Source organism: Ambystoma mexicanum, chromosome 6q (assembly GCF_040938575.1).
Source record: "Ambystoma mexicanum isolate Mex_15411 chromosome 6q, UKY_AmexF1_1, whole genome shotgun sequence".
NCBI lineage: Eukaryota > Metazoa > Chordata > Amphibia > Caudata > Ambystomatidae > Ambystoma > Ambystoma mexicanum.
In genome coordinates, this window is record NC_090937.1 from 983,602,079 (window position 1) to 983,629,578 (window position 27,500).

Genomic DNA, 27,500 nt, shown 5'->3' on the forward strand with positions numbered 1-27,500 from the left:
AAAAAATGACTCATAAAAAGAGTAAAAGACCGAGTGTGGAAAAAGGTTCCCATTCACTGAGGTATAACTGAGGTATAATGAAAAATAATCCACCAGTAAAGCTAAAAAAGTTCTAGGGTTGACAGGTCAGGAAGATGTATCATTACTATGAAGATCTTACCCAACATGGGGTAAGGAGATAGGATAGGATAAGGTAGGGGGAAATGGGGGCGGGGGTTCTCCACCCACACAAAAAACTATTTGAACAAAAAATAATTAAAAGATTTATCCTTTAGGTGAAGTCGATTCAGTGAAATCACAGACTTCCCCTTAAACACATCCTGGTGGTCCCCTTCTGAAAAAACCCTCTGTGGATCTCTCTACTCCCTACCTATCGCCCTATTTCATTTCTCCCTTTTCTTATGAAGCTCCTAGAAGTCCTAGTGGGTCCCCTTCTGAGCTCCTTTCTTGAGGAATCTGCTTTTTTCCATACTTGCTAGTCTGGCTTTCATCCAGGATGGGATCCAGAGAGCAGGCTAGTGTCTGTTGTGGACGACCTGGCCCATCTGTATGATCAAGGTGGTGTTGGCGCATTATTGCTACTTGACCGGTCTGCTTTCGATACTGTTGATCATACCATCTTACTGGACAATCTTGCTGGGGCAGGTCTTTCTGGTGCTGTTCTTCCATGGTTTTCTTTTCTTTCGGATCACACCCAATCTTTCTCTTCCTCTTAGTTCTTCACCAACTGGTTTGACATGTCGTGTAACCAAAGGTTCAGCTCTTTCTCTGGTACTATTCAACGTCTACATTCAACCCTTGACCAAGCTAATCTTCTCCCATGGCTTCGGCTGTTATTCCTATGCCGACAACACACAAATCTAGGTTTTAGATCTCTCTGTTCCTGAGACAGCTACCAGATTTCGGGTCTGTCTGGAAGCCGTGGGGGAATGAATGTGTAACAACTGGCTCAAATTGAATGGTAAGAAAACAGGAGGTGATGGTGGCAGGTCCTTCTGCTGCTCTGTTCTTGACTTCCTCTTTCTAACCACCTTCAGCGGGCCCCTTTCCCTGCCCCGTTTCATCTGTAAAGGATCTGGGAGTAATAAGGTCTGCCTTTTACCTATAGACCCTCATATTAGCTCTATATGCAAGCAAGGTTATTTTCAGATTAAGACTTTACATAAGGTTCTCCCTTAACTTCCTTTTCAATTTAGGCCCCTTGTGGTATCATCTTTGGTTATGTCCATCATGGACTATTGCAATTCCTTGTTTATGGCACAACCCATTTACTTATTGCAGTGTCTTCAATTTCTTCAGAATTCCGCTGCAAGAGCTGCTACTTCGACATCTAAACATGCTCACATTTCTCCAGTTTTTAGTCAGCTGCACTGGCTTCCTGTGGCCAAGCGCTTTCAGTTGAAGGCCCTTTGCTTGGTCCATTGTGGCTCCTATGGTTTAGGTTCTGAGTCTTTGCAGAAGAAATTCCTACCTTATCTGTTCAGGCACTTTGTTCAGCTGGTCTTGTTTCCGTCCCCTGTTTTAAGAACGCCTGTAATGGTGGTCGCTCCTCTTTGGTAGCTGCAGCTCAGATTTGGAATTCTATCCAAAGGGCCTTGAGCCACGGAACGCTCATTTCGGCAGTCTCTTAAAACACATCTTTTTTTACCTCTACCTGCCTCACCCTGTCTTACCACCGTGATACCTTTATGGTGAACACGCGCTCGATAGGTGCTAGTAACATAACATTACCTAGAGGTCTTCGTGCTGTGCTGCATCGTCTTCTGGGCCTTTTAGTTCCTAAACTGATCTCTGAATTTCTTCATTTGTGTCAACTCTGGTCCTCCTGTAGGTAGATGCCTGCTAAATCCACACCTATGGGGTAGAATTGGGACTTACCCAACTACTCCCCAAACATGCTTTTTTTTTGTATTCTTAGTTCTATTGGAACTTCTTACCTAAAGAAACCTCTTACAGCGACTGGATGAGGGACACTTTTCTGCCCGTGGACTTTTTTCCTGAATTTAAGTTTAGGTCCAGGGAGTTTTAGGTCAAAGACTGGAATTCTAGTACGTAACGGACTGAAATTCTTAATCTCCAATGCAACTGAATGGCATACATTACATTATCGTATTTCTGATGCTTTTATCTGATTAGATTCACATGCTTTGCATAGGCCGACATCGAGTGGTAAGTGCGGAGTATTGCACAGCTTGTTTTAAAAGCTTGAAAAGGGATGTCGAATGGGTGTGTTTTTAGTACTATCCCTACTGTGACTTGCACTGTACCAATGAGCCCACACGCGTCGCGGTCCCTCAGTTTTGCTTCCGACATGAGGGAGTATGAAGCGTATGCTTAAGTACAGATGAGGTGTGAAAGATCTAAGATTTGTCCATGTACCTAAAACTCCAAGAGGGGGAGGAAGGGCAGGCACATGAGAATCGAAGCAGATAAAAACATCAGAAATACGATTATATTAAGTAATGTATGCCCTGTGAAGCTTGTGAATCTACTTAGAATCACGTGCTTTGCATGGATTATCGAGCATTACCTGGAGAAAGTGGTGGGTTGTTTGAAGGTGCAGCAGCAAAATTATGTTTTAACACCGCTTGACCCACCCATCATCTCTTGAATGTGTATCTAAACAGTAGTGCTGTTTGAAGGTGTGAACGGAACTCAAGTAGCAGCTTTGCAAATGGCATATAAGGGTACATTTGCAATGAAAGCTAGAGTAGCCCCCATGGCACAAGTTGAATGTGCTCAGGGCTTCAAAGGTACTTTTTCTGGCAAGAGAACATAGATGGCTAGGGACAAGATTGTTGTTTTGAGTGGCTTTGTCGTGTATAGGTAGTTCCTTGATGGCCCTTCTGATATCTTATGTATGAAGGTTCTGCTCTGCTGAACTCCTTGGGTTTTGGAAGAAAGCAGGAAGTTCTATAGATTGACATTGAACTTGGAGATAATTACGTGGCGGAGTTTGATGCAGAGTTCCTTCTGCAGTCAGTGCTCCATTAGCTGTGCGACCTGTTGGTCTGTTTATTGCGAAGAGGACCCTGTTCAAAAGCCCTCGTCACCCGCATAGTGGCTGCAGAGTTCAATGCAGAGTTCCTTCTGCAGTCCGCGAAGAACGCAACCTCAGAATGGGAGAAGGCCATTACCTGCGTAGTTCAAAGCCTCCGGAGAGGGAGAACGGGCTTTGGACTCTTTGGATAAAACACAACAAAAATGGTGAGCCGGCTTCAGGTAAGGACAAGAATAAATGTCTTTGGTCAATATTTCATTGACCTTGATGCCCTCTCCTAGTCTTTTGAAAACCACAATTACAACCAGTGGTTGCTTTTACCCGCCCCCACCCCTCCTGCTCAACAACAATCTCAACCAGTGTGGCATCCTCTACACTCCTTTTCTCAGAAGCACTCCGACCACGGGTACCCGGGGGGCCCCAGGAACTATTTATTTCAAGCAAAGAAAGTGCTGAAGATCCAAGTTGCTTGCAGACTTAGTCTAGGGACCCCCCCACCCAAATTTCAGAACTTACGGGAGACAACCGTTCAACTGATGCATAACGAAACCACCGAAAGCATCTAGAATCTACAGAAAAGGGACAAAAACAAGACCGTGCAAAGCTTTCAATCTGTCAAACTTCTTTCCTAAGCAGAGGAAATTCTTACACTTGGACCCCGCAGGAGAACTCTGATGCAAAAGAACTGGCAAAGCCCCCCATGGAAGAGCCATGTGATGCGGGAGACACCTCATCCAAATTAACATCTAAAAGATAGCATCTAGCACTCTCAAGCCACAAACACATACCAACGTCATTACAATTTCCTGCTACTTGTCAAAATTGTTCCCAAACATCAGTCTCCCAACCAGCACTGTTGTATAATACTGACGGGACCGAACTATCGAGGCCCCTGGGACGACACTGGGATCAGTATTATCCATCCAGGGCCCAGAGAGAAGCGCTTTAAATAAAAAAAAAAATACCTACAAGACTCGTTTCTTTTGACTCAAGATAATAAAAGGAGAGAAGGTACTTCCAGGAAACCAGCTACTCGCAAGGGGCGGATCAAGACATTCCGTCTCGGTCTCCAAGGTCAGGAGAAGATCAAAAACCCATGACCCGAAAAGTCTACCAACCATAACGAGAATGGAACTAAACACTGTAGCAGGGGATCGAGAGTCGCAGAAGAAGGGTTTTAGTAATACTTTTACGCTGAATTTTACATTGGACTCCTCCATGGCTTGCTACCAAGACAAAAGGACACAGCAAACATGTACCAACAGAAAGGGGAAATCAAAGTAAGAAACATGATTTACTCACAATAATATTGACGCCAACTATTGCTTTAGCTCCATTCACTAAACTGTACGAAGCGATAAAGCGACACATTGAAGGACCACACGAACATGATGGCTATGATGCATTCAAAGCCATTATATTTGGAAGGATTCATCACTGAAACTAGGTCAGTCAAGGGAACTAATCCCCCTCCTTCTAGATAATATTACCACAAGGGGAATCTTGCCTTCATGTCCCCCTAGCACACACCAAAAGCAGATTCAAGTGAGTAAGAACACTCAGGTGGACCTCACAAATGAAGCGACGGAAATGTTAAAAATCAGTGCCAGGAAAAAGAGATCTGAATCTACAAACACAGATTTCTTGCGGGGTCAGCGACTTACCTCAGGCAACGCAGGCGAACAAAATACAAGGGATCATGGCAATAAGAAGAGCGAGACCAATGAATGTGTCTCGCACGTATCCAATGAACTTCTCTCAGAACCCAGAGAGTCTAACCAGGAAAAAAAACTTTAAATCTATCTAAGGAGACTAATCAAGACTACGCAATCTTCTCACAAACAAAGACGACACACAGAGAGGAGGCAAAGACCTCAACATCAGTATGCGCCCCTTTACAAAACTCTTCATCCAGCATTTATGGACAGCCCAGACAAATCAAATGGTCCCAAAACCTGCCGAGTCACAATGCCTGATGGACTTATCCGTATACTCTGTCGAACAATCAGTCTGAGTTGGTCATTGTTAAACAACGATCCTCAGAGACCCCAAGATCAATCCCAAGAAAATAGAAAAACCATGGACTCATTGGTTACTACGACAGAGGGCATAGCCTCCCCAGTCTTCTTGATGCTCTCGGAAAAGAGTGGCCAAGAGACATTACACAAACAAAGAAGTGGCTAATTACATCTTTTCCCGCTGATATCTTGTCCAGAGACCTGCCCAATTATCACCAAATTGCAAACAAAAGGCGCAGAGCATGGACCCCACCAGTTTGACCCTTGACACCAGGTTGGCAGAAGTACCAGCGTGAAGTCACATCTAACATTGCATCATCAAGCAAGCTGTAAGAAAACAAGTGACAGTCACAGGATTGTGGCTTAGGGCTCTGTTAAAGACGAAGTAAACTTCACTCCACCTAAGAGAACTAGAGCGAATTTTGGACACGGGAGAAGATCTGATATTGAATAGAAAGACAGTCATGGCTCTCCTGCATTGTATCCCAAACCTTATAGAAGTTCACACAAACGACTTGGAGATGTTCGTATGGAGAGCATTCCTTCAACAGTGGTAAAGGAGATGTTGACGCTACAGAAACCCTCCTAATGCTTGGCTTTGATTTAACACCAACCACTAATTCTGACGACCCTTACCCTCATCAGCGAGAAAACGTGGTGGTGCAGGAGGGATAAAAAGCCCATCAAGAAGTCCAAGTCCGCTCCATTCACGAGAAGGAGCTTACAGGAACTACAAGGGAGATCCACATTTTTTGTGAGCCACTGGACCCCAGCCGTGTCCCAAAAGGGCCAAGACCCAACTTTAACGTCAACTTTAAACCAGCCCACTGCCTGAATCACATAAAAGAGACAAAAACTCAACCAATAAGAGAACAAGGAACAAGAAATTTCAAATTGGTCTTGGATTCTGGGAGCCTGTGCTCAACGAGGCGGTCCATAGTCATTCAAGACACTTTCTCTTCTCGCACCAAAACAAGATCGGTACAATGACCTTGTATACACAACCAACTTTTTTAAAATGGCCTCCTGGAACAAGAGGGGCTTCAAACACTTAACTTACAGTGCCATAAACTTGGGAGACTACAACTTCATTTCCTTACAGGAAACGTGGCTGACTGAAAAGCCTTCCCTTGACTGCTACAAATTAATTTTGTCTCCAGCCACCAAAGGCCAAAAAGGCCGCCCAACATCGGGCCTACTAACCGCAATAAGATCTCGGAGTGGCCTGAATCTCAAAGACAATTTATTTCCAGCTCATTTGCCCAAGAACTTCTGACCGGGTATTTGGCTACAGAACCTTAAGTCCTCCTGCTGCAAAATCTTCAATGCAGAGGCATTGTGTTGGCTTGGGTATGTACTTACCTTATGTCTGTTAGGTGTAGCTGTCGGGTGTCTTCTGTGATGGGGAGGCCTCTCATCCAGTGCACCCAGTCCCACTGTTAGAATCCTGTTAGAATCCTGCTGGGGTGTCTTCTGTGAAGCCCCTGGACCCTCTTCTAACTCAGAAGTACAGTACTCACCTGTTTGCCCAGTTTTCCTAAGGAACTCTGACTTTTGCAACTAAAAAAACCTATCCTGACACTGCCTGTTGGGTCACGAGTCTTAATGATCCAGTTCTGCCACTCAGAACACTCATGCTCCAAGGATAAGGGAAAAACTTTCAAGGGATTGGGACTTTTGCCTAGAAAAGAAATTACTTAATTGTAAAGAGTTGGTTGATAATTACTTCTAAGAGTGAAGAGTTACAAAAGTTCTTACTTATCTTGAATGTGGGATGCACCATTCCCAAAAATATGGCTAACATCTTTTCTTCCTTAGCACCTTTTTTGCCAGTCTAATAGAAAGTAGATGTGGAGGTATATTACTCTGATTAGGTTGTGCCTCTTCCGAAAAGTAAAGTGTTGGTTTCACCAGATTATTACTGCAGGCTAATTCTATGAGTGCCCTCCAACTGTTGGTATCACCAGATTAGTCCTGCTAGGACAAATGCATGAGTGTCCCCCCCAACTGGGTCTTGCTTCCCGTGACTTGCTGCTAGCCTGTCCAGAATAAGTATGTATTAGATTGTTGCCTACCTAGAATACCTTTGAGTCATTCAGTAAAGTGTAACATTGGGTTTGACTTTCCCCTTCATTGTGAGGTTAAAAAAGTATGTGGGTTTTACTTACCTTGTGTTAACTGTGTGCAATAAGTTACAAGAGTTACTGCTTATATCTATCTGTGTTCCACTGATCTCAAAAGCACCTGTAATTGAATATTACATCCTTAGGTTTTAATCACCTAGTAGAACTGTGATTCTAGTAGTTATAGGTTTTTACTGCACCTAGAATAAGTGTTTCACTATTCACTAAGCACATTGTCTGAGCATCCCCAGATAAAAACTGCAGAAAGCTGGGGGAATTGGCTTCCCTGTCCTTGCCTCCAAGCTATGGAACTCGATTCCTTTACCTATGAGATCTCAACATTCTCCCACCCTCTTCAAACAAAGAACCAAATTATGGCTAGCTACCAATGTGGCCTAAATGACCAAACTTATTTCAGGACTCTTTCAGCTCTTCAACTGCCCTCGCCTGTATGTATTCTTGCTAATTGTAGATACTGTGCACAGCTCATTCTAAATTACGCACAGCTTTACCGCGACTGGAGATATTCATGTACATTATATTGTATACCTTGTATAACCTTATTGTATTATATGCTGCGCTAACGTTCCACCTTAAATGTAACCAGTACTGTATCATATTACCATGTCAAGATATGCGCCCGGTTGCCCTTGGGCCTGGCTGTGCTATATAAATAAATAAAATAAAAAAAAAATACCAAAAGCATATTGTCCAGTTGACCGATTAAGTGATTTGTACTAAGAGTCCGTGTATAACTGGTAGGGTCTACTGCCCTTGCATTACTGAATGTAATTGTGAAAAGTAACCATTGTTTTTACCCCAAGAATAGGTGTGCCTTATACTGAATGTGTATGAAAAGGTTTTCTCTTCACTAGAACTACTGTCAGGGGTTCCAAATAAGGTCTATACTTGGGTCTGTGTACCTTCAAGTATAGTGTTGTATTTTTATATTGTGATTTCATATAATGTTTTTGTGCTTTCTTACCCCTAGATTTATCTGGGCCCACCTGTATTTAAATGCATCCTTTATTTTTACATGCAGAGTGTTTCTTTGGACCATTTGTGTTACAATTTCATGGGTACTGATTCTACAGCCCTCTCTCCCTCCTACGGTAAGCCTGGCTGCTCTGTCTACGCTACCATGAACTTGGGTGGTACAGCCTTATACTAAGAGTGGAGTCTTGTACTGCCTCAGTTGAATGGTTTTACTAAGCCCTTAGTTGTACTTCAGAAAAACTGTCCTAACGCAAGTATTCCAATACACTCTTACACACAAGGTTTCTTAATAAAACAATTTATCAGTGAGCTAGAATAATCCTTCGTCAGAAGGAGCAATATAACAGTAACACTCAAATACACTTAAAAAATCCACACTCTTAAGATGTCTAAATCAGTAAATACCCATTTGGGATGACCCAGAGACAGTACCTACACCCTCAGGTGACTTCAATAGTTAGGGCACTGGGGACATTAATATATCACTGTTGCATTTAGAATCAGATTTAGGAATATGTCAAAGGAAAAAAGTTATGTAGAATACCACAAGAGATCACACAAATATTCTAAAGCAGGTAGGTACTTTTGGTAACCCCCAATGCAAAGTTAGTTAACCCCTTCCTGGAAGGAAGGCAACACCTAAGCAGAGGAGAGACGAGGCATCCAGGGAGCCAGCCAATGTTAAGTTAGCTAAAGTCAAGTTGAACTGAAGCACTTCTTGCAGGTAAGAAAGTCTGGCACAATGTTTTAGAAGTCTTTGTAGAATGGAAGAAATTCAAAGTAGGGCCACAAGCTGATTAGGCTTGTGAGGTAAAGAAGCTGCAAGCAACTTCACAAGAGCAACTGAGACAAGTCTCTGAGGATAAGCAAGATGGCACAACAAGAGGCAAGTTCTCTCAGACTTTACAGTACCTTTAGATTGAAGAAAAGCATAGCAGATGACTTCTGTTCCTGTGCAGCTCTGCAGATCCTGGTGTTCCTGGGCCTCAGTCGTGGGGACAAGAGGGAAAACTTCTGGGGCCTCCTGCACTACAATGGGACATCACTGCTTGCAACCGGCAATCTTCAAACAAGCGAAACTTCAGTGTTTCAGCTCCTCGTGTCTACTGCAAATAGCAACACCACGGTTCCAGGCTGTTGAAATGGGCTTTCTTTGCATCTGTGGTCCCGCACTCTGTTGATGGGGCTCAGGCTCAGTCAGTCCTGCTTCCTGGGAGTCCGGATAATCTTCCTGGAGCTCTTGGCCAGCTTAAAAGCAACACACACACAATCTGGTGTTCCTCTCCCTGGCTATTCAGTTGCAGCAGCAACTGCAGTGGAATTTCAACCAGCTCCGAGAGGATGTCCAGGGGGCTTACTTTGTAGTTGATTGGTCCCACCAACTCAAAAGGGAGAAGTCATCCTTGCAGGGGCTTCTCGGTCGATCCGAATTAGGAGTTTCAGCACAGCAGTAGGACTTCACCAGGCAAACCAACCGTCCAGGAGTTGCAGCAGGCATCCTCTTCAAGTTATTCGGTTCCTTCGTCCGGTGGTCGACTGCCTTCCATGCCAAAAAGCCTTGCCTTTTATGCAGGTTTCTCCCATTCATTCCAGCCTAGCTGTCAGTCACCCAGCAGAGTGGCTGTCCTTGCCGGACAGCCAGCTGGCCAATCATCTAAGAGTGTATTCCTGTCTCCTAAGAGACAAACGCACAGGGAGTTTCGGGCACCTCCCTCACTTCCTGCCCCCACCAGACACCCTGGAGCCAGAGGCGGGCTTCACTCGTGAATCCCACCAAAGGCAAAATGAACAGAGGGACCAAAGCTGGTTTGGCGTGCAGAGTAAATCTCAATAAGGACCTTTCCACAAAGAAATGGTGAACAAAGAAGACCGGGCCATTTTGACAGAAATGGCACCCTAGGGTGCTTTAATGCAGCTGCGAACGCAGCCCGTGGTAAAGGCACACCACAGTAGTTAAAAGTAAACCACTGCCACCAGCCGTTCGAGGAAAGGGTAACAACAATTTTTACATGAGAAACTAGACAAAAGGGATACTAAATAACCCCTCCAGCACCCTATTGTAAGATAGTGTGTGCTTGGTCTAGAAAGTTACACATGTAAGTGAAGTCAATTTCACTTCACTGCTCTTGGAAGCAATAGTTTATCCAAGAGAAGGTATTTAAACCTTGGGGGAAATCTGAAAGACTTCTCTGTGTCACTGCACTGAAGGTGCTGTGACACACAATGTAAAAGATGATGCCTATGGAGTTTGTCAGACTCCACAACCAAAAGAAACCGTGTTCAAAATCACATTAAAATACATGAGGAAAACATTTTTTTTTTTTTTTTTTTTTTTTTTAAAAGGTCTCCCTCGCTCCAGGTTAAAAAAAATCAAGTCATCAAAATCCAGCAAAGTTGCTGGGGGTCTCTAAGGTAGTGGGAATTAGCACATTTCTGAGAATTCTCCACAACAGGCTGTACTCCCTTGGACTATCTGTGTTTGAGTGTCAAGATCTACTCCCTGCTGGCTGATTTCCAAATTAGTGGAAATTCCTTAAGTGACCACTCTATGTTGTTGTGTGTACTTATGCTAGAAGCTAGTGAGCTTCAGGCTTTTGATTGGATTGGTGAACTGGATGTAACCACGAACAGAAATAGAATAGGCTGGTCCAATTAAAACCTCACCAAGGCCAGTTTGTGGTGTAGAGATCTACATGCCGAATACATGACTATGTCAACAGCAGAGGAGATTGTCTGCTGGATAAACATCCTGTAGGTTTGGTATGATGCATATTGGTAAAAAATGTGTGTCGTTCAAACAGGTTATAAGTGGTACCCTTTTGTTAATTTTATATGTAATGAAGAGAAAAAAATGCGTCCGGCGTTAACAGCGGCTGATCGTAAGAATGTACCTGGTGATCTATGTACTTCAGCATAGCAAAAAATCAAAAGTATGTATAGAAATTGTATTCACAGATATCGTGCATCTGAAAATAACATGTATTGGCAGCAGATGGTACGGATATTACTGGATGGCGATACCAAAAAATGTTGCCCCAACTTTAAGTCTGTTACGAATGCTGGTAGGCATGAACTTGTGTGTAGTATAGATAGGCCAATCTGGGAAAAATATCTGATAGTTTTTTTCTCCAAATCGGTAACCTCACCACAAAATGTATTTCTAACTTTAAAGGTAGACCGTGACAACATCATTGCTATAATCAAGCAATTGAAATCCTCCAGGGCCCCAGGCCCTGATGGCCATTGTAATATTATCAAAGATAATCCTGAATGTTGGGCGGACATTCTGGTAACATTGTTTGATAAAATTGTAGACACTGGTATTATTCCTAGCGCGTGGAGTACCTTCCACATTATACCAGTGCTTAAAAAGGGGCCACGTGATCGACCAGAACATTTTTGCGTCTGGTGATGGGGTTCCTAATAAAATAATCTGCCTACTGATATTGAATTAGATTAACGCCTGGATAGTCAGTGATGACATTCTTGACAGGGTTCAGAAAGGGATGCTCCACCAACGATAATTGCTGTGATGATCTTCCTCTATACTTACTATTTGTGGATTTCTCATCTGCGCTTGACATGGTTTATAGATCTAAACTACAGAGAAATAGGAAATTATGGGCATGCCGGACCACCACCTGTATGCATGCAAATTGATATAGGAGGATAATACAGCAAGAGTTAGGCTGAATGACCAAGGTTTGATGTCAGGACCAATTTCAGTTAGAAAAGGTGTCAGGCAAGGTTGTGCCTTGGCACTGACACTGTTTAATTTGTTCCTGGCGGACTTTGGCGATATTTTCGTTGAAAAAATGAATGCATTGCCAAAAATCGGGAATAAGGTAGGCTGGATCGGCTATGCCGATCTGATCATATTTGAAAACACCTACACGGGGAACCTGTAATAGTGCTAAGGCAATTTGTACTTGGGCTGAGCTTGATGGCTTGAAAATCAATCTTGCTAAACGTAATTTATGGCTGTCGGTTGCGAGTGCTGTAACAAGTTCACGATACCCTGCTCCTTGGCTAATATCAACAGAGTCACCTGGTTTATATATCTGGGCCATGAGGTGACAGCAGGAAAAACAAGAGCGAACTAGACAGTACAGCAAAATAAGAGTGAAAGTTCTGTCCACTATAGCTGCAGTTTTGTCCTTCTCCAAGCGGACTGCTGGATATAGCTTATTTGGCATTTTAAACATTGATAAACTCTCTGCCTCCTTCTTGTATGCAGAAACATCTTATTCAGATTGGTCCTCCTGGTTCGATCGTATGGAAGGTCTTAGTTGAAGGATATTGGCGATAACCAACTACACTCCAATTGAAGCAATAAGACTTGAGATGGAATTGATCTCACTGGCAGCTATTATTAAGTACAACAGAGGTAAGCTGTATACAAAGATCCGATATGCTGGAGCTAGCTCTCTTGTTTATCCTCAAATCCTCAGTGGAGGGTGGCAAGTGCGCCGCACTGCAGAAATTTAAAGAAATCAATGAGCAATTGTTTGACAAAATTGGTTGGACACCCAAATGGGAGTATGGAGGTGGTGTAGTGCTCAAATCTCTTAAAAACCGTGTTGAGAAATGGGACTGTGATGGGACTGGGTGAGTAGCCATGAGAATGTTTCTAACTTGAGGTCCCTGAAATCTTTTTCTATGTGTTTCACGTATAAAAAGCTGTATCTTTATCTAAAGCGATTGCCCTCCTTGGCCACGTGCAGAATATTTCTTAATATAAGGCTTAACCGCCTGGACATCTTCGAGATTAAAGGGGCCTAGATGGGCATGTCGTTAGAGGAACGCACTTGTAGAATTTGCCTTGATACTTAAACAGTTGAATCAGCTAGACATGTGCTGACATGTTGTCCAGCTATGAGACCGATATACAAATGTTATTTGAGTAACTATTCTGAAAACATCAGTAGTGAACGATGCTGGCTGAGGTGTCTGTCGGGCTATAGCCGTGGCCTAACAATTGCCATTACACAGGTATGGAAAAGTGTTAATAAATACCTTATGAAAATCGAAGAGGTAGTAAAACTGGTGTCAGACCTCTAAAATTGTTATTAGACCTTGAATGACATTTCGCCAGAAAGACTTAAGGCCACCCAATGATTCTTCTTTTCTTTTGTTATTAATTTGGAAATGCAAATCTGCTTCTCTATATATTGTAATTAGATGCAGTGGCAATAGGATTCTTAATTGTATATGAAAATCTGTTTTTTATGGATTAATGATATGATTCTGTATAATTTTGTTTTATTTCTAGGTATGTGATATTAGACATTGTATTATATATTGAATGGAGTAGCCAACAGTGTGTATTCTTTTCTTGTTATTGCTTGTATCTTACTTGTGTAAAGTATGTGTTTTCCATTTGTGTTAAAGTTTAAAAACTACAAACAATAAAAAAAAAAGAATATAATTTTATAATCTTTGCGTCATCAGGGCGCCTTCAACAGACTTCCAGGTGGAGCCACAGTAATCTTTGTGGCCAGCAAGAGTTGGGTTATGAGGGCAGCCCTCCTGCTGGCTCTCGGGTAGGAGCCCGGAATCGGGATTCCCAAAAAGATAGTTTCAGGTACCAGTGGGATCACCGCTTGAGTGATCTCTTTTATTGTGGCAAGACATTGGGGTCCAGAACTCACCCACCTTTGGGCACATCCACCACATGTGGAAGTAGGATCCTAGGAGTCTGCAGTGGTGCCAATATTGGAGATCCAGGGTGCGGTGAAAGTGGTGCAAGCGGAGCGGGCAGTAGTACCATTGTAGGAGCAACTTGTGGGCGCACTCCCGGTTGGTGATGCAAAAAGAGGACAAGTGCGTCCTCGACCAGATGTCCACCTAGGTGTGGTCCTCTATAGTGTGCCCCAGGTCTGCCTCCCATTGTGACATGTAGGTGGTGTTAACGGTGAGGGGTTTTTCTTGCAGTAACAGAGGGTGGCGATTTTCCCTCGAGCTGGCAAGTCTTTCACGTTGAGTTCAAGGAGACTGTGGGCTCGTAGCGCTGCTGATCGGGTCAGTGGATGGGAGCACCAATGCCAGAGTTGAGAGTAGGTGAATCTGTCAGTTTCTGCTAGTCGGAAGGCTGCTTTGCATTGCTCAAAGGAGCACGGGTGGCCTTCCTCAAAGAGTTGACCCAGGGATTCAAGGCCTCCCGCCATGCAGTTCCAAAAGTTCGAAGGGCAGGATCACAGTGAAAAGGCTGGGTTATGAAAAATTGGGGCGTGATGGCCCAACCCCCTTGGGATGCCCTTATGTTTCAGGGCCCAATCCCAGGCCTACACAGTATGTTTGGTGGAAGACAGCGCTCCCGGTCAGGTCTGGCGAAGTGGGTGGCGGGGGTATGGGGGTGGGGGGGGATATTGGAGAAAGCACAGGGGAAGGGGCAGGCGAGATTGCTCCCTCTCCACCCATTTTGGGCACCCCGAGGTAATGACCCATGCCTGAATGTGGGCCAGCTGTGCTGCTATCTGATACTTCCAGAGGTCGGGGACCCCCAGTTCACCTAGTCTGAAGCTGCCCATTATGGTCCTCTGGGGGATTCACGATTTCTTGCGCCTCCAGATAAACCTGAGCATCTTCGTTTGCAGACGCTGCAGTGGCGGGAGAGAGATCGAGGTGGGCAAGGATGAGCAGGCGTAGAGGAACCGTGGAAGGAGGTTCATCTTGCAGGCGGTGATGCTGCCTAGAAGCAAAATCTCCTGCGAAAACCAGTGGTTAAGATCTTTCTCCAGCTCTTCAGAAAGTGGGGGAGGTGGAAAGTTTGCCTTATAGACGTCTGCCGAACGGGCAGGAATCTGGACCTCAAGATAAGGAATGGCCTTGTCACTCCATTGTATTGGGCATTGCTTTTCTAGGGATTCCTGTTCCCCTGGACCCAGCCCAATCCCCAGGGCAACCGATTTCCCTAAATTAATGGTAAAGCCCTGCTACCCTGCCAAACCTGTGAATCTCGGCAAGGGCCGGCTTCAGAGAAGCGGAGATGTCAGTAATAAACAACAGCACGTCATCGGTATAGAGTGCGATCTTGTGCTGGGAGGGGCCTACTTGGAGGCCTTTAATTCATGAGTTTAGGCGGATGCGTTGGGCCAGGGGCTCCATGGCTAGGGCAAAAAGCAGGGAAGATAAAGGGCATCCCTGCCTGGTTCCACAAGTCAAGGGGATCGGGTCAGATAGGAGGCCGTTGACTCAGAAGAGTCTTGGGAGACCGATAGCTAGCACCATCTTTTGGAATGTTGGGCCAAAGTGGAAGGATTCAAGGGAGAGACGCAGGAATGCCCAGTCAACTCTGTCCAAGGCTTTGGTTGAGTCTAGAGCCAATAGAGCAAGCTGTCGCGAATCCTGGTTTGCGACCTCTATTAGGTTCAGGGCTCTGCGAATGTTGTCCCCCGTCGAACTGCGGATTATGAAACCAGTCTGATCTGGGTCTACAATGTTGGGGATGACAGTTGCCAAGCGATTTGCCAGGATTTTCAAATATATGTCGGCGTCGAGATTTAGTAGTGAAATGGGCCTGTACGAGCTACTGTAACTGGGGTCTTTCCCAGGCTTCGGAATGAGAACTGTGATCGATTCCTGCATAGAGGAGGTGATGGATCCCGTGGTATCGAAAGAATTAAAAAGGGTTGTCAAGGGGGCCACCAGCTGGGGGCAGAAGATTTTATAAAATCGCGTGGAATACCCATCTGGCCCCGGGGGCTCTGGCTTTGATGCTCTGAATGGCTGCATCAACTTCCTCACTTGAGATGGGGGCCTCAAGGCTTTCCCTCACAGTCTCCTTGAGGTGAGGGAGATCAGCACCCTGCAGATAGTTCCGTTCTGCTTGGTCCCTCAGAGATGCTGTCATTATTTCTGAGAGGTGGGCAAGCGCAAGTCGTAGTTTGTCCTGTCCTGCTAATTGGATAATGCCTATAGGGTCGCGTAAGCCCAGGATGGCATTTTGTTTGACTTTGGCGAGTTTGTCCACCAACAGTTTGTTCGCCTTGTTACTCTTGGCATAGTACCCCTGCTTGGTTTTGGCTAACGGGTGCGCTGTAGCCTCAGCATAGTGTGCCTCCAGTCTCTTCCGTGCGGCCTGTAGGGCCCGATAGAATTTCGGGGACCAGCCCTTCAGTTTGTGTGTGGCCTCAGCTTCGTGGACCTCGTTCTCCAGGACTGTGCGAGATTCCCACCTAAGTTTGGGAAAGACCACTCCCTGGGCAATCAGTTCTCTCACCACAGCTTTCATAGTGTCCCAGGTGTTGCTGGGGACATGTCCTCGTTCAGGTTTTCCTTGAAAAAGTTTGGAATTGACTTAGCTATAGAGTCCCTTACTGACATATGGTTTAAGATGGGGTTATACAGTTTCCATCGCCTTCGGGGGGCGGGGCGGGAAATCAGGGTCATGAGCGAAGGCTAGGATTTGGGGAAAGGCCAGCAGGAGGTCGATCCAGGAGAAGGTTCTGTGTACGTATGAGTAGAAGGAGAAGTCCTTCTCATTTGGATAAATCACTCTCCATGTGTCCGACATCTAGAGTTTGAAATAGATGAAGGCTAGTAGCCAGTCTCGAGTCCTTGGCGGACGGAGGATGTGACCTGTCCATGAGTGGGTCGGGGACTCCGTTGAAGCCTCCTCCGATGATAGTTTGACCTTCGATGAATGGGAGGAGAGAATCCTCCAAGTCCCTGTAGAACCCATCTTGTTTGTCGTTTGGGGTGTAGGCTGAGAGGAGGGAGTAGAGCTGGCCAAAGAGAAGGCATTTGACTGCAATGAATCAGCCCTCCGGGCAGAGTTGTGTCCAGGACTTGTGGTCTAATTCTTTTTGCAAAGAGTATCGCTTTGCCCCCCTTCTTAGAGCCATTGGAGGCCAAGAATTGCAGTGGAAAAAATCTGCTGCGAAGACTGGTGGAGTCTGCTGGGATTAAGTGAGTCTCCTGCAGAAAGACCACGAGGATTCCCCATCCTGCAAGCGTTGTAGTGTGGATTTCCTTTTGGGGTGGGGGGAGTTCAGGCCTCTGACGTTTAGCGTGACAAATTTCAGTTTCTGGTGCGGAGGGGATGCATCTTGAATTTCCTTGGATGGGAGTTGGGCAGAGCGGGATTCAGCCATTGTCCAGAGGTGCGTTCAGAGTGGGGTCATCATGTGGCTGGGGTTTTATTGGTAGCCTCCAAAGGGAGGGCAAAGGTTCCAACAGACCTCCAAAAGGGAGTCTAGACTTTAACTTGGAGAGCAGATTTCTTTTCATCGGGGGTTCCCCAAGCCAACAGGGCTATAACGGTCAACAAAGGTTGAGTTCCACTCCAAAGGCAATACGGTGACATGCACCTTGGAGGTCGTCATGGGCCGCACGAGGCCCGCAGCCTAGCTCTTGGTAGGCCATGTTCCAAAGCTGTCTATTCTTCGGGTGAGCCGCAGGTGATCATTTTATCTTCCGGTTTCTTTGTACTCTTGACCAGGATGCTCGCCTCAGTTTGCGGGGGGATGGGGGGGAAACTTGTCGGGCTCGCACTCTGAGGTCCGCTGTTGGGCCTTTTGCACCCCTGTGAGAACCAGGGCGAAGGATTGCTGCAGCGTCATCGAGGTGGCTAATTGTTTAGGGGGCTCCATTATGGGAGAACTGTAGGGTTGTTGGGAATAGCCATCAATATCAAATTTGGTGGTCTTGGAGAAAGAACGTGAGATGTTGGAGGGCCTTTCTTTTCTGCAATGTCAGGAGGGAGAGATCTTGGTAGATTTGGAGCGGGGAGCCTTGGAATGTAAATTTTTTGCGGGATCGTCCTATTGCGGAAATGGCTTCCTTAGTGGTATAGAAATGAACTCTCGTGATCATGTCCGGTGAGGGGGGGGGGGGGGGGTGGGGGATGTGTAGTCCGAGTCTATCTTTCACGGGCGTAGCCTGTGGGTGCAAAGCAGCAGAAGTTGCAACTTGTCCAAAGAAAATTGAAAATAAAATAAGAAAAAAAATATATATCTATCTATATATATCCCACATATTCAGTCAGGTCCTTATCTGGGACTGAAGAAGGGGACCCCCTCCCCCCCATATCCGTAGGTTGTTACGGTGGACCCCGTTTGAGGTCCTCCTGTTTGTATTCGAGGATCTCGCTTTTATCAATAAGGGCTTGAATTGAGAGTTGTACCTCCACGAGGGTTGTAGAGTGCTCTTGGATCAGGTCCTCCGCCTACCCTAACCGTTGTTCAGTGTCAGAGACCCTTTGGTCCGTCTGCTCCATCTAAGCAGAGAGCTCCGACATACACGATCCGAATTCCGTCTTAATGTCGGATATTAAAGGCTTGGATATCCTATTTAGCTGCCAGGGTCCCTCTGTCTTCTGGGAGTTTTTTGGCCGTGCGTTTCGGGGGCTCAGCTTTCCTTCTGTCTGCTGAAAGGAGCATGGTGGAAATATCTGTGTTCTTGGGAGGTTTAACGTGCTTGGCCATATCTTCTGGAGCTGTCGGGGGGCACCTGTGCAAGCTCAGGGGCAGGATTGCTGGAATTTGGCCACCCCTAACGTGGAAAAGATGTTTGGAAAGAGGGTCTGGGGTGGAGTGGGACGGGAGGGTCCCCGTGGGATCTCCGCTGAGTTGGGTCCTCGGCCGGTGGAGGGCAAGGCTGGAGGAGCAGGGGAGAAGGATCCCAGGGTTCCCTGGGAGATTTGCTTGTGTCAGATGCGATTGGCAGAGAGGAATCTGAACTGCGGTCCACTTTGAATCTTATAGCGTCGAGGGTCGAGCAGTCATGAAGATGGGGGATGTGGGAGTATCTGAAGCAAGATGAGATCCAGATTTGGTGTTTTCTGGCAGAGGGTGCAGAATAAGGGGCCAGTCTGTCGGCTCAGGGCAAAGCTTAGGGGCCTCAATTTATGTGGGTCCAGTTCGGGCCTGAGGATTGTGGGAGGAAATGAAACCATGGGCCAAAGTGCCCCAGGAGGCAGTATCACCCCCCCCCCCCCCCTCGGGAGCAGCGGAGTTGCTGGAGAGCCCTCTCCCGTATCAGGCCACCTTCCTTGTGGTGGCCTGATCTTCTGTTAGGGTTGGTTTTCCTTCCTGTATGTGTGAGGGGTGCTTGGACTGATGTCATTTGTGGAATGTAGGATGTGTGCATGGAATGGTGAAGATGGAATGTTTGTGGTTGAAAATGTTCCAGCCCAGGCAGCTTAGATATGAAGCCTGGGTGGTGGGAGCCAGTGTGCTCTTGTCCTGATCACTCTTAATCTCCTAATAACTGATGACATATGATTGTAACTGAAGATACCATTAAAGCAACCGTGAAGAGTACCTGACAGCGTATCCAAAGTATCCTTTTTGTGAACCGCATGACTGAGAGACAGTCATAACAGAGGGTCTACCTGTCGATATGAAAATTGGGTCAGCACAGCTGCAGGGCTTCACCGGGATCTCTGTGGCTGTTGAAGGTGCTGCTGGCGTCTCTGCTCATCTTCTGCTTCAGATTCCTTGTTCCAGTGCTGGGCAGCCAGCTGCCCAATTATAACTGGTTTCAGCCAGGCACACCTACAGACAAAGTACATTGAAGTTCTGGAAACCTCCCTCACTTCCTGCCTTCCCAGACACACTGAAGCCCGGGAAGGCTTCAGAGCTGAAGCCCGTCAAAGGTAAAACTCACAAATGACTCGAATCTACATGGATTGATGGAAGCAAAGAGCAGCCCTGGAAGCTGACAAACTAAAAATGGCGAAAAAGGAAAATGGGCAATTTTTGAAAGATTGTCACCAATGGGTACTGTACTGCAGTTGAGAAATCAGCCTGTTAGTAACCTGCACAAAAGGTAGTAAAAAAAAAAAAAAAAAAAATCAACCACTGGCACCAGCCATTTAAGTTTAGTCTGTGTAACAAAAGGTTACATGAGGAGTAGGAGAAGGAGTTCTAATGTAACCCTGCGGCAACCAACATAAGGTTCTTACTCTTGGGAACTGTAGTTCTCACAAGAGAAAGTATTACACTATACAGAGAAGTCCAAAGGACTCCTCAGTGACACTGCACAGAGGGTGATGGGTGTCAAAGTAAAAAGCAGATGCCTGCGTTACACATATGGAGGCTATTAAACAGTAGAAATAAAAATCCCAGTCAGAAAAAGAATGAGTGGTAAAAAAAATGCCAATCAGTTGATGAAAATTTAAAAAAGTCCCAGTGCTGGGGGTCTCTCGCTAAAGGGAATTGGCACAGAAACTGAACATTCTCTTTAACAGTGACCTTCACTCAAGCCCTGTTTCAAACAAGCATGGGCAAAGCCAACATTTCTGGGTGTGCATAAGTTTAAGCTTTTGCCAGTTACTACTAGATGCTCAGGTACTGCACCATTAAACAAACAATGGGTAGTTAATACTACGGCTTGCTTTTTAGTGTGTGTTTAAAGGCAAGAATAGAGTATTAGAGAGTATTTCTTTTGATACATTTTTGTCTAAATTAATTAGTGTGTGCTTCACTGTGTGCACACATTGTGGACCCCCTGACTCCACTCGCACACTCCTGATGATATCCTTGATTGCTCTCCACTGCTATCTTGATGGGGGTATGGCTAACCCAAGACCTGCTGAACACCTATTCTTTAGTCCCGCATTCATTTGCAGATTGGGATACATCCAACTTACCCACCCCCCACTATTGATGCCCCCCCAAAGATTGGGACTGGAAAAACACTGGCATGAAGGAAGCCTGTACACTTAGGAATTGGTGACAATTTAGTCTAGGAAAATCAACAGGAGCTTTTTATTTAACACGTTTTACCTGTAAGCTTTCTCCATGGACAAACACCTGAGCCACTGGCTCACTTCGGAGGTATAGGATTTCAATTTTCTCTGGTGCAATGTATTCTCCCTGAGCCAGCTTAAATATGTGTTTCCGCCTATCCACAATCTTCAACGTTCCATTCTAAAGGAACAAAAGAAAATATTTAATGTACAACTGTGCATACAAACGGTGCTTTGCTAAAATGTAGACAATATCATTTCTGAGTGGTGAATGTTATTTCTGAAGTAAAGTGCTGGGTCACACACCAAGGTTTACATTTTTACAATGTAAATGAAAGTACTTCTATGACATGCTTACTTTAGGTCACAGGCTGCAACCATATCAGCAGTTTTAATATTTTACCAGTAAAAGCTCAATTCACAGGTTGTCTAAATCCATTCTCAAATGTAGCGGCTCTGGAGTTTGCCTGCAAGTAACGTAGCAGTTAGCAAATCCAGAATTGCCTCAACTCAAGCTACAACCAGATCTTGCTAATTGGCCCTGTGCATCAAACAGTTCTTAACTGACTATAATCCATGTTAAACTCTCCCAGGAAGTGAATTTTAAAGTTTGAGCTTAAGCATTGTGGGATCCACACACTGCTACTCTCAACACTTTACACTCAGTGGCGTTGCACTATTGCAGGTACTGGAGTCCGACCCTCAGAGCCCCTTCAAAACACTATTTAAGTTATTGAGGGCAGTACTTTGGAACCCATGTCATTGTTGAAATGAGATCATTTAACCACATACCAGTAACATTAAACTATTGATTAATGCTCCCAAAGACTGGTGACCTGGCTACTGCATAAATTAATGATTTGGTTTACCAGGAGGCTTCCTCCAAACCCTACAAGCCATCAGATGAGACGGACTTCCAAAACCAGCAGAAATCAGTGAAAACAGCTTTTGAGGATCCCACTGTTGGAAGGGGAGATGAGAAAAATACCTCAATGCACACATTTATTCACACTATGGAGCATTACCTCTGCACATGAGCAGTAAGAGTACCAGTAACCCAGACTACATATTCAGGACAAATGTGCAATGAACATAAAGGGAATGGGACTAACATTTACTTTTCATGGATTTACTTTTTTCACTGGTACAGAGGGGCCAATGTTATGGCATTGAATCCAAATACATGGACCCTCCTCTTTGCTCAGTAAAGGTTTGGAACTTTGAGAAGTCTTAATGGAGTTACTTAGCCCTTGATTTCAGCATCTGCTCTTACCACTTTACCTGGATTAAAAGCTATGCATGCCACAAAGCCCACTTCCATGGACTCTAACCAAATACAGTATTGTGACCCAAGCAATTGTCAGTGTTATGTCTTGCGTTTAGTAAGAAAACTCCCACTGGGACACAATACAAATCAATATAAATGAATAATTACTTACTGGAAGCCATTTCCCAATATCACCAGTGTGCAGCCAGCCATCATTGTCTAGCGCTTCTGCTGTCTTCTCTGGGTCCTTTAGATATCCTCGAAACACATTGTGCCCCTTTACACAAACCTGAAGGAAGATCAATTTAGTTTAGTGATCCGAGGTGGGTGAGGCCATGTTACATTTTGCATTATGATTCTCAAGTTGAAACAAGCTTGAAAAGCATTAGAGCATCATCCATGTTTTATATCCAATTACCGCGGTAGCCCAAGTCAATCCATATATTCTGTTGGATGGCATTTGTAGAGCATGACGTTCGCCCCAAGAGGGCATCTGTGCACAGGCACTAAACCAAGGCAGATACGGCTGCAAGAGTAAGAAGCTGTTTTTAAGCAAACAGCCATATTCGGGGGTTTGCTGAACCTTTTAGAAAATTCCTAAATGTTTTGCTCCGCTCTGGTTTTTTGGATCTGCCCTGGTTGTGGTTAGAGGGACTTTAGTAGAAGTCCCCCTGCCGTCGCAAGCTTTTAGTATATGATCCTATGGTATCCAATATGGCCCCCAGGACAGGGGTGATTTTTTTTAAGCGCACCATTAAGGCCCTACAGTGATTAGCTCCCCCTCTATTAGTTTTAGAGATTACGCTTGTTACAGCTGTAGTTCAGTTTTCGCTTTATCAGAGATGCAATCCGATTTACCACATTAGTAGCCCAATGTTCCTTATTGGAAGCGATTGGTTACTCTGCCTACTCTGTATTTAGACCTGGCCTTTGTTTGGGGAACCACTAGGCCGGCCAAATATGCCAACATGTTTAGCCCTGCAGAGTTAATTGTGGTTTGGACTGGTTTAGACCAGTCTCTAGACATGCCAATACACCTGTGTGGGCCGACATGTGTTTTGGGGCCAACGTAATTGGAAGGCTGTCAACATCTTTGACTGCACCTGTGTGAGACTGGAGATTGAATTCTCAGTTCAAATGGCATGCGGTTCCTTTCCAGGGCAGCTAAGTAGGAAAAGGCCCAATAAAGTAATAGTAGTAGAAGTAGAAGTTCAAAATACTGGTTGGGGTGAAGGGGTGGAATACATTTGCTCCAGAAAAAATGGAAGTGCAATGCCATGTATGGGAATTGTGAATGAATGCTCTAAAATTAAGGGGCAATGCCATGTAAGGATTTGTGATTTTTTTTGTTGTTGTTTTTTTTTTTAACTATCCTCTCGCTGCTGGGTGCCAGTGCAAAATATTCAATGAGTTATTACTAGAGACATAGTTAGATTTATCAAAGTATTTTGCACACCTTACAATCTGGCCAAAGCATATTCAGGAAGCTCCAAATAAACAGCGCTGTCATAATCCAGCCTAGAAGTGAACACAGCTGCCAGAGCTGATGTTCGATTGTAGATCAATGCAGAACACAGTATTCATCTTTTATACTGCAGATGCACTATCCCAACACCACCATCCCCTGCACTACTGTGTATTTTGCTTCTTGAATATGAGCAGAGTAATTCCAGAGCAAAGCATAAAATAAGCGTGTCGAATAGCAATTTGCTATGTAATTCTGTAGGTTCGCTAATTATTTGACACTTGCGTTGCAGAGCTGTTGATTTAAATTACCCTGTTGCACGAATACACAGGTAATTCTTCTCTTGCCCTCGGAGCTCTCTCCACCCTCCTTTCGTTGTTCACTGCAGTATCAAAGGAGCTAAAGGGGAGAGAGTGCAGCAGTGATCGCCTCCACTCTTAAAAGCACCAAAGGCATGTGTTTGCCAAAAAATGTGTTCTTTTTAAAATAATTGCAAACCAGAAGTAATTGGGATGATACTTTTATTAAGCCAACTATATTCGGTTTGGCACAGACCAGTATGTTTTAACTTTAACAGTGCTGCAATTCCATTCTTAAAAATGTTAGTTACACAATGAATAATTACAGTATTACTGTAAAACACTGCATTGTATGATTCTAGAACTGGTGGTTGAGTGATGACAGCTTGAGAGCAAAGCTCCTGCCCTGAAAATCCTGCTGATATATGTTCCGGCAGACTCATTTGATATTTTGGACTCTCCTACCTCCAGAAGATCCAGATTGGGGAGCGAGGAGGAGGGGGAGCCTCTGGATGCACTGAATGGATACTTGCAACCTTCTAAGAGGGTCAGAGATTAAAACGAAAGGAGCCGATAAAATGTGGTCCCGAGTCATACAACGGGGGACAAATATGGGCACTTGTGTGCAATACAATTGCAGGTATTCAATATTTGAAAATTCAACAATTTAAATCATTCACATGATGCTTAAATGTGATTTTAACTCACAAATGTAATTCTTACAAATAGGCATATGTATTTTTCTTTGTAGTTTCAGTGTAAATCTGTGTCAAAAATAAATTCAATTCATTTAAAGTTCTCGTGTTATTCACAACATCAATGTTGGAACAAGTTACTTACCTGTAACTGTTGTTCTCCAGCATGGGTCTGGCATGGATTCACATGCTCATGAATATTCCCCGTCAGGCCGGGAATCCTCGGTATAGAAAAAAATCAGTATCAGTTTCGTTTCTGATCTGTCTTTCTTAGTAGTAACCAATCACTGGTCTCTGGGTCATACTGCCCCCAGCCAATGACTGCCCTCTCCCTAAGCCCCGCCTCTGGCAGCCATCCTCAGATTTGGTAGCACGTAAAGTGGGAGTATGACCAAGTGAAGAGCCGCAGAGCGGTAGGCGGAAGGGTTCGCATTTGAATCCATGCCAGACCCATGCTGGAGAACAACAGTTACAGGTTAGTAACTTGTTCCTTCTCCAGCATGGGATCTGGCATGGATTCACATGCTCATGAATAAGAGACTACATAGCAGTACACACATGCACAACCACGGGAGGTGGCAACAGGCTCAACATTAAGCAATACAACAACTCAACAGTAAGCAGCTCTTACCTCCTCACCAGGCTCACCTTAGGTGAACAGGTTGCGCAGCACTGCTTGGCCGACCCTGGACTCCTCCCTGGAGTCCCGATCGACGCAGTAGAATCTTGTGAAGGTGTGCGTCGGCCTCCACGTCGCAGCCCTGCAGATGTCCAGCATGGGCACACCAGACAGGAACGCCATGGTAGCAGTGATCGCTCTGGCCGAATGGGCTCTCGGACGGCCGTGCAGGGGTCGGTTTGCCAACCGGTGACAGTGCATGATGCAGCCGGAGAGCCATCTGGAAATGGAAGTCTTCGAGGGAGCCTTCCCTTGATTCACAGTCCCAAAGTTCACAAACAGCTGTGACGTCTTCCGAAAACTCTTCGTGCGGTCCACGTAGAACTTCAGCGCTCTAGCTACATCCAGCAAGTGCAGAGTCCTCTCGGCCGGCGACGAAGGCGACGGGAAGAAAACTGGCAACACCGAGGGCTCGTTGAGGTGGAAGTCCGACGGCACCTTGGGCATAAAGGAGGGGTGCGTCCTCAGCACCACCCTCGTGTCATGAAAAGTCAAGTATGGAGGCTTGCACGATAGGGCCTGGATCTCTCCCACTCGTCGTGCGGAGGTGATGGCCACGAGGAAAGCTGTCTTCCATGACAGGAACTTCAGAGGCGCCGAATGCATAGGCTCAAATGGGGCCACCATGAGCCTGGTCAGCATCACATTAAGCTCCCACGCCGGGGCAGGAGACTTCACCGGCGGAAATGATCGGAACAGTCCCTTCATGAATTCTTTCACCAGGCGATGAGACCACAAGGACGCCCGTCCCGTAGTCCTGGTATATCGGGAGATTGCAGCCAGATGTAGTTTGATGGAGGCGTGAGCCAGTCCAGCTTTGGCCCGCGACAGTAGGTACGGCAGTACTTGAGGAGCCGTAATCCGCAGAGGGTTAATCTTCTGTGCACGGCACCAGACAGAGAACCTCTTCCATTTATGTCCGTAGCACATGAGAGTTGAGGACGCCCTGGCCTTTGCAAGAACCTCTCTGCAGTCGGCCGGGATGTCGTACCCTCCAAACTCTAGTGCTGCAGGAGCCAGGCCTGCAAGTTCAGCGACTCAGGGTTGTGGTGAAGAATGGCGCCTCCTTCTCTGGAGAGAAGGTCTGTGTCCGTCGGCCGCTTGACTGGTGTGGACGTTGACAAGTCCAGAAGGTCCGGGAACCAGATCTGTCTCGGCCACGCCGGTGCGACGAGGATCATCCTGCACCGGGACCTCTTGAGCTGGTTGATGAGCCGGAGCGGCAGCGGAGGGAATGCATAAAGAAATAGGCCGTCCCAGGGGAACGAGAAAGCATCGCCCATGCTCCTCGGCTGGGGGAACCTGCTGGCGAACCTCCAGCACTTGGAATTTGTCGCCGTCGCGAAGAGATCAATTTGGGGTTCGCCCCATCGTTGGAAGAGTCGATCCACTTGATCCTGGTGTACCTCCCACTCGTGGCAAGAGCGCAGTTCCCTGCTGAGTGAGTCGGCGATCGTGTTTTTTATCCCTGCCAGATGAAGAGGCACCAGAAACATCCGTTGGGCGACGGCCCAATGCCACAGATCCTGGGCTTCCTTGGATAAGGCCGGGGACCTGGTCCCGCCCTGCTTCCGGATGTAGAACATCGTGGTGGTGTTGTCAGTGAAGATCCTCACCACCTTGCCCTTGAGGGACGGAAGAAAAGACCTGATGGCCCAGAGCACTGCACGGAGCTCCAAAATGTTGATGTGGAGTGACTTCTCCTCCGGGAGCCAAAGGCCTCTCGCGTGAAGATCTCCGGAATGCGCTCCCCAACCTTCCAGGGAGGCGTCCGTCGTCACCTGGTGAGCTGGGATCTGAAAGTCTGTGCCTGCCGCCAGATGGGAGCGGGTACCCCACCACCGGATCGCCTGACGGAACGTCTTATTGAGAGGGATCCTGTCCTCGAAGCTGCCCATCGACTGGACCCAGCGGGCGTCGAGGAACTCTTGTAAGGGGCGCATCCGAAGCCTGCAAAGGCGCACCAGGACATCATCCCGAGGAGGGACTTGATAGATCTTACCCTGGCCATGTCCGTGGCCAGCAGACGCTGCACCTTGCCCAGAATGGTCCTGGTCCTTTCCTCCGACGGCGAGGCCAGCGAAACAGCGCGACTTGCGACGGAACCAGGTGGGATTTTGGAAAGTTGGAGAATCCCAGATCCGTGAGCAGCTGGACAGTCTTTGCAGTGTGCTCCACGGCGAGTTCCCTCGTCCTTGCCCGGATGAGCCAGTCGTCCAGGTAGGGGTAGACGTGGATCCCCTGTAGGCGCAGCCGTGCCGCC

At 46.0% G+C, this 27,500-nt stretch overlaps 1 protein-coding gene across 6 annotated transcripts in view; it reads right to left on the reverse strand.

The window, feature by feature from the left end:
* ACSL1 (acyl-CoA synthetase long chain family member 1) overlaps window positions 1-27,500 on the reverse strand; it is an 877,045-nt gene that overhangs the window by 61,237 nt on the left and 788,308 nt on the right. For all 6 annotated transcript variants that reach the window (XM_069631504.1, XM_069631500.1, XM_069631503.1 and 3 more), the window contains 2 exons: window positions 22,272-22,388; window positions 20,870-21,013 (listed from right to left, as the gene is read on the reverse strand). In XM_069631504.1, coding sequence (XP_069487605.1) covers window positions 20,870-21,013; window positions 22,272-22,388 — 261 coding nt within the window. The remainder of the gene's footprint in view (window positions 1-20,869; window positions 21,014-22,271; window positions 22,389-27,500) is intronic.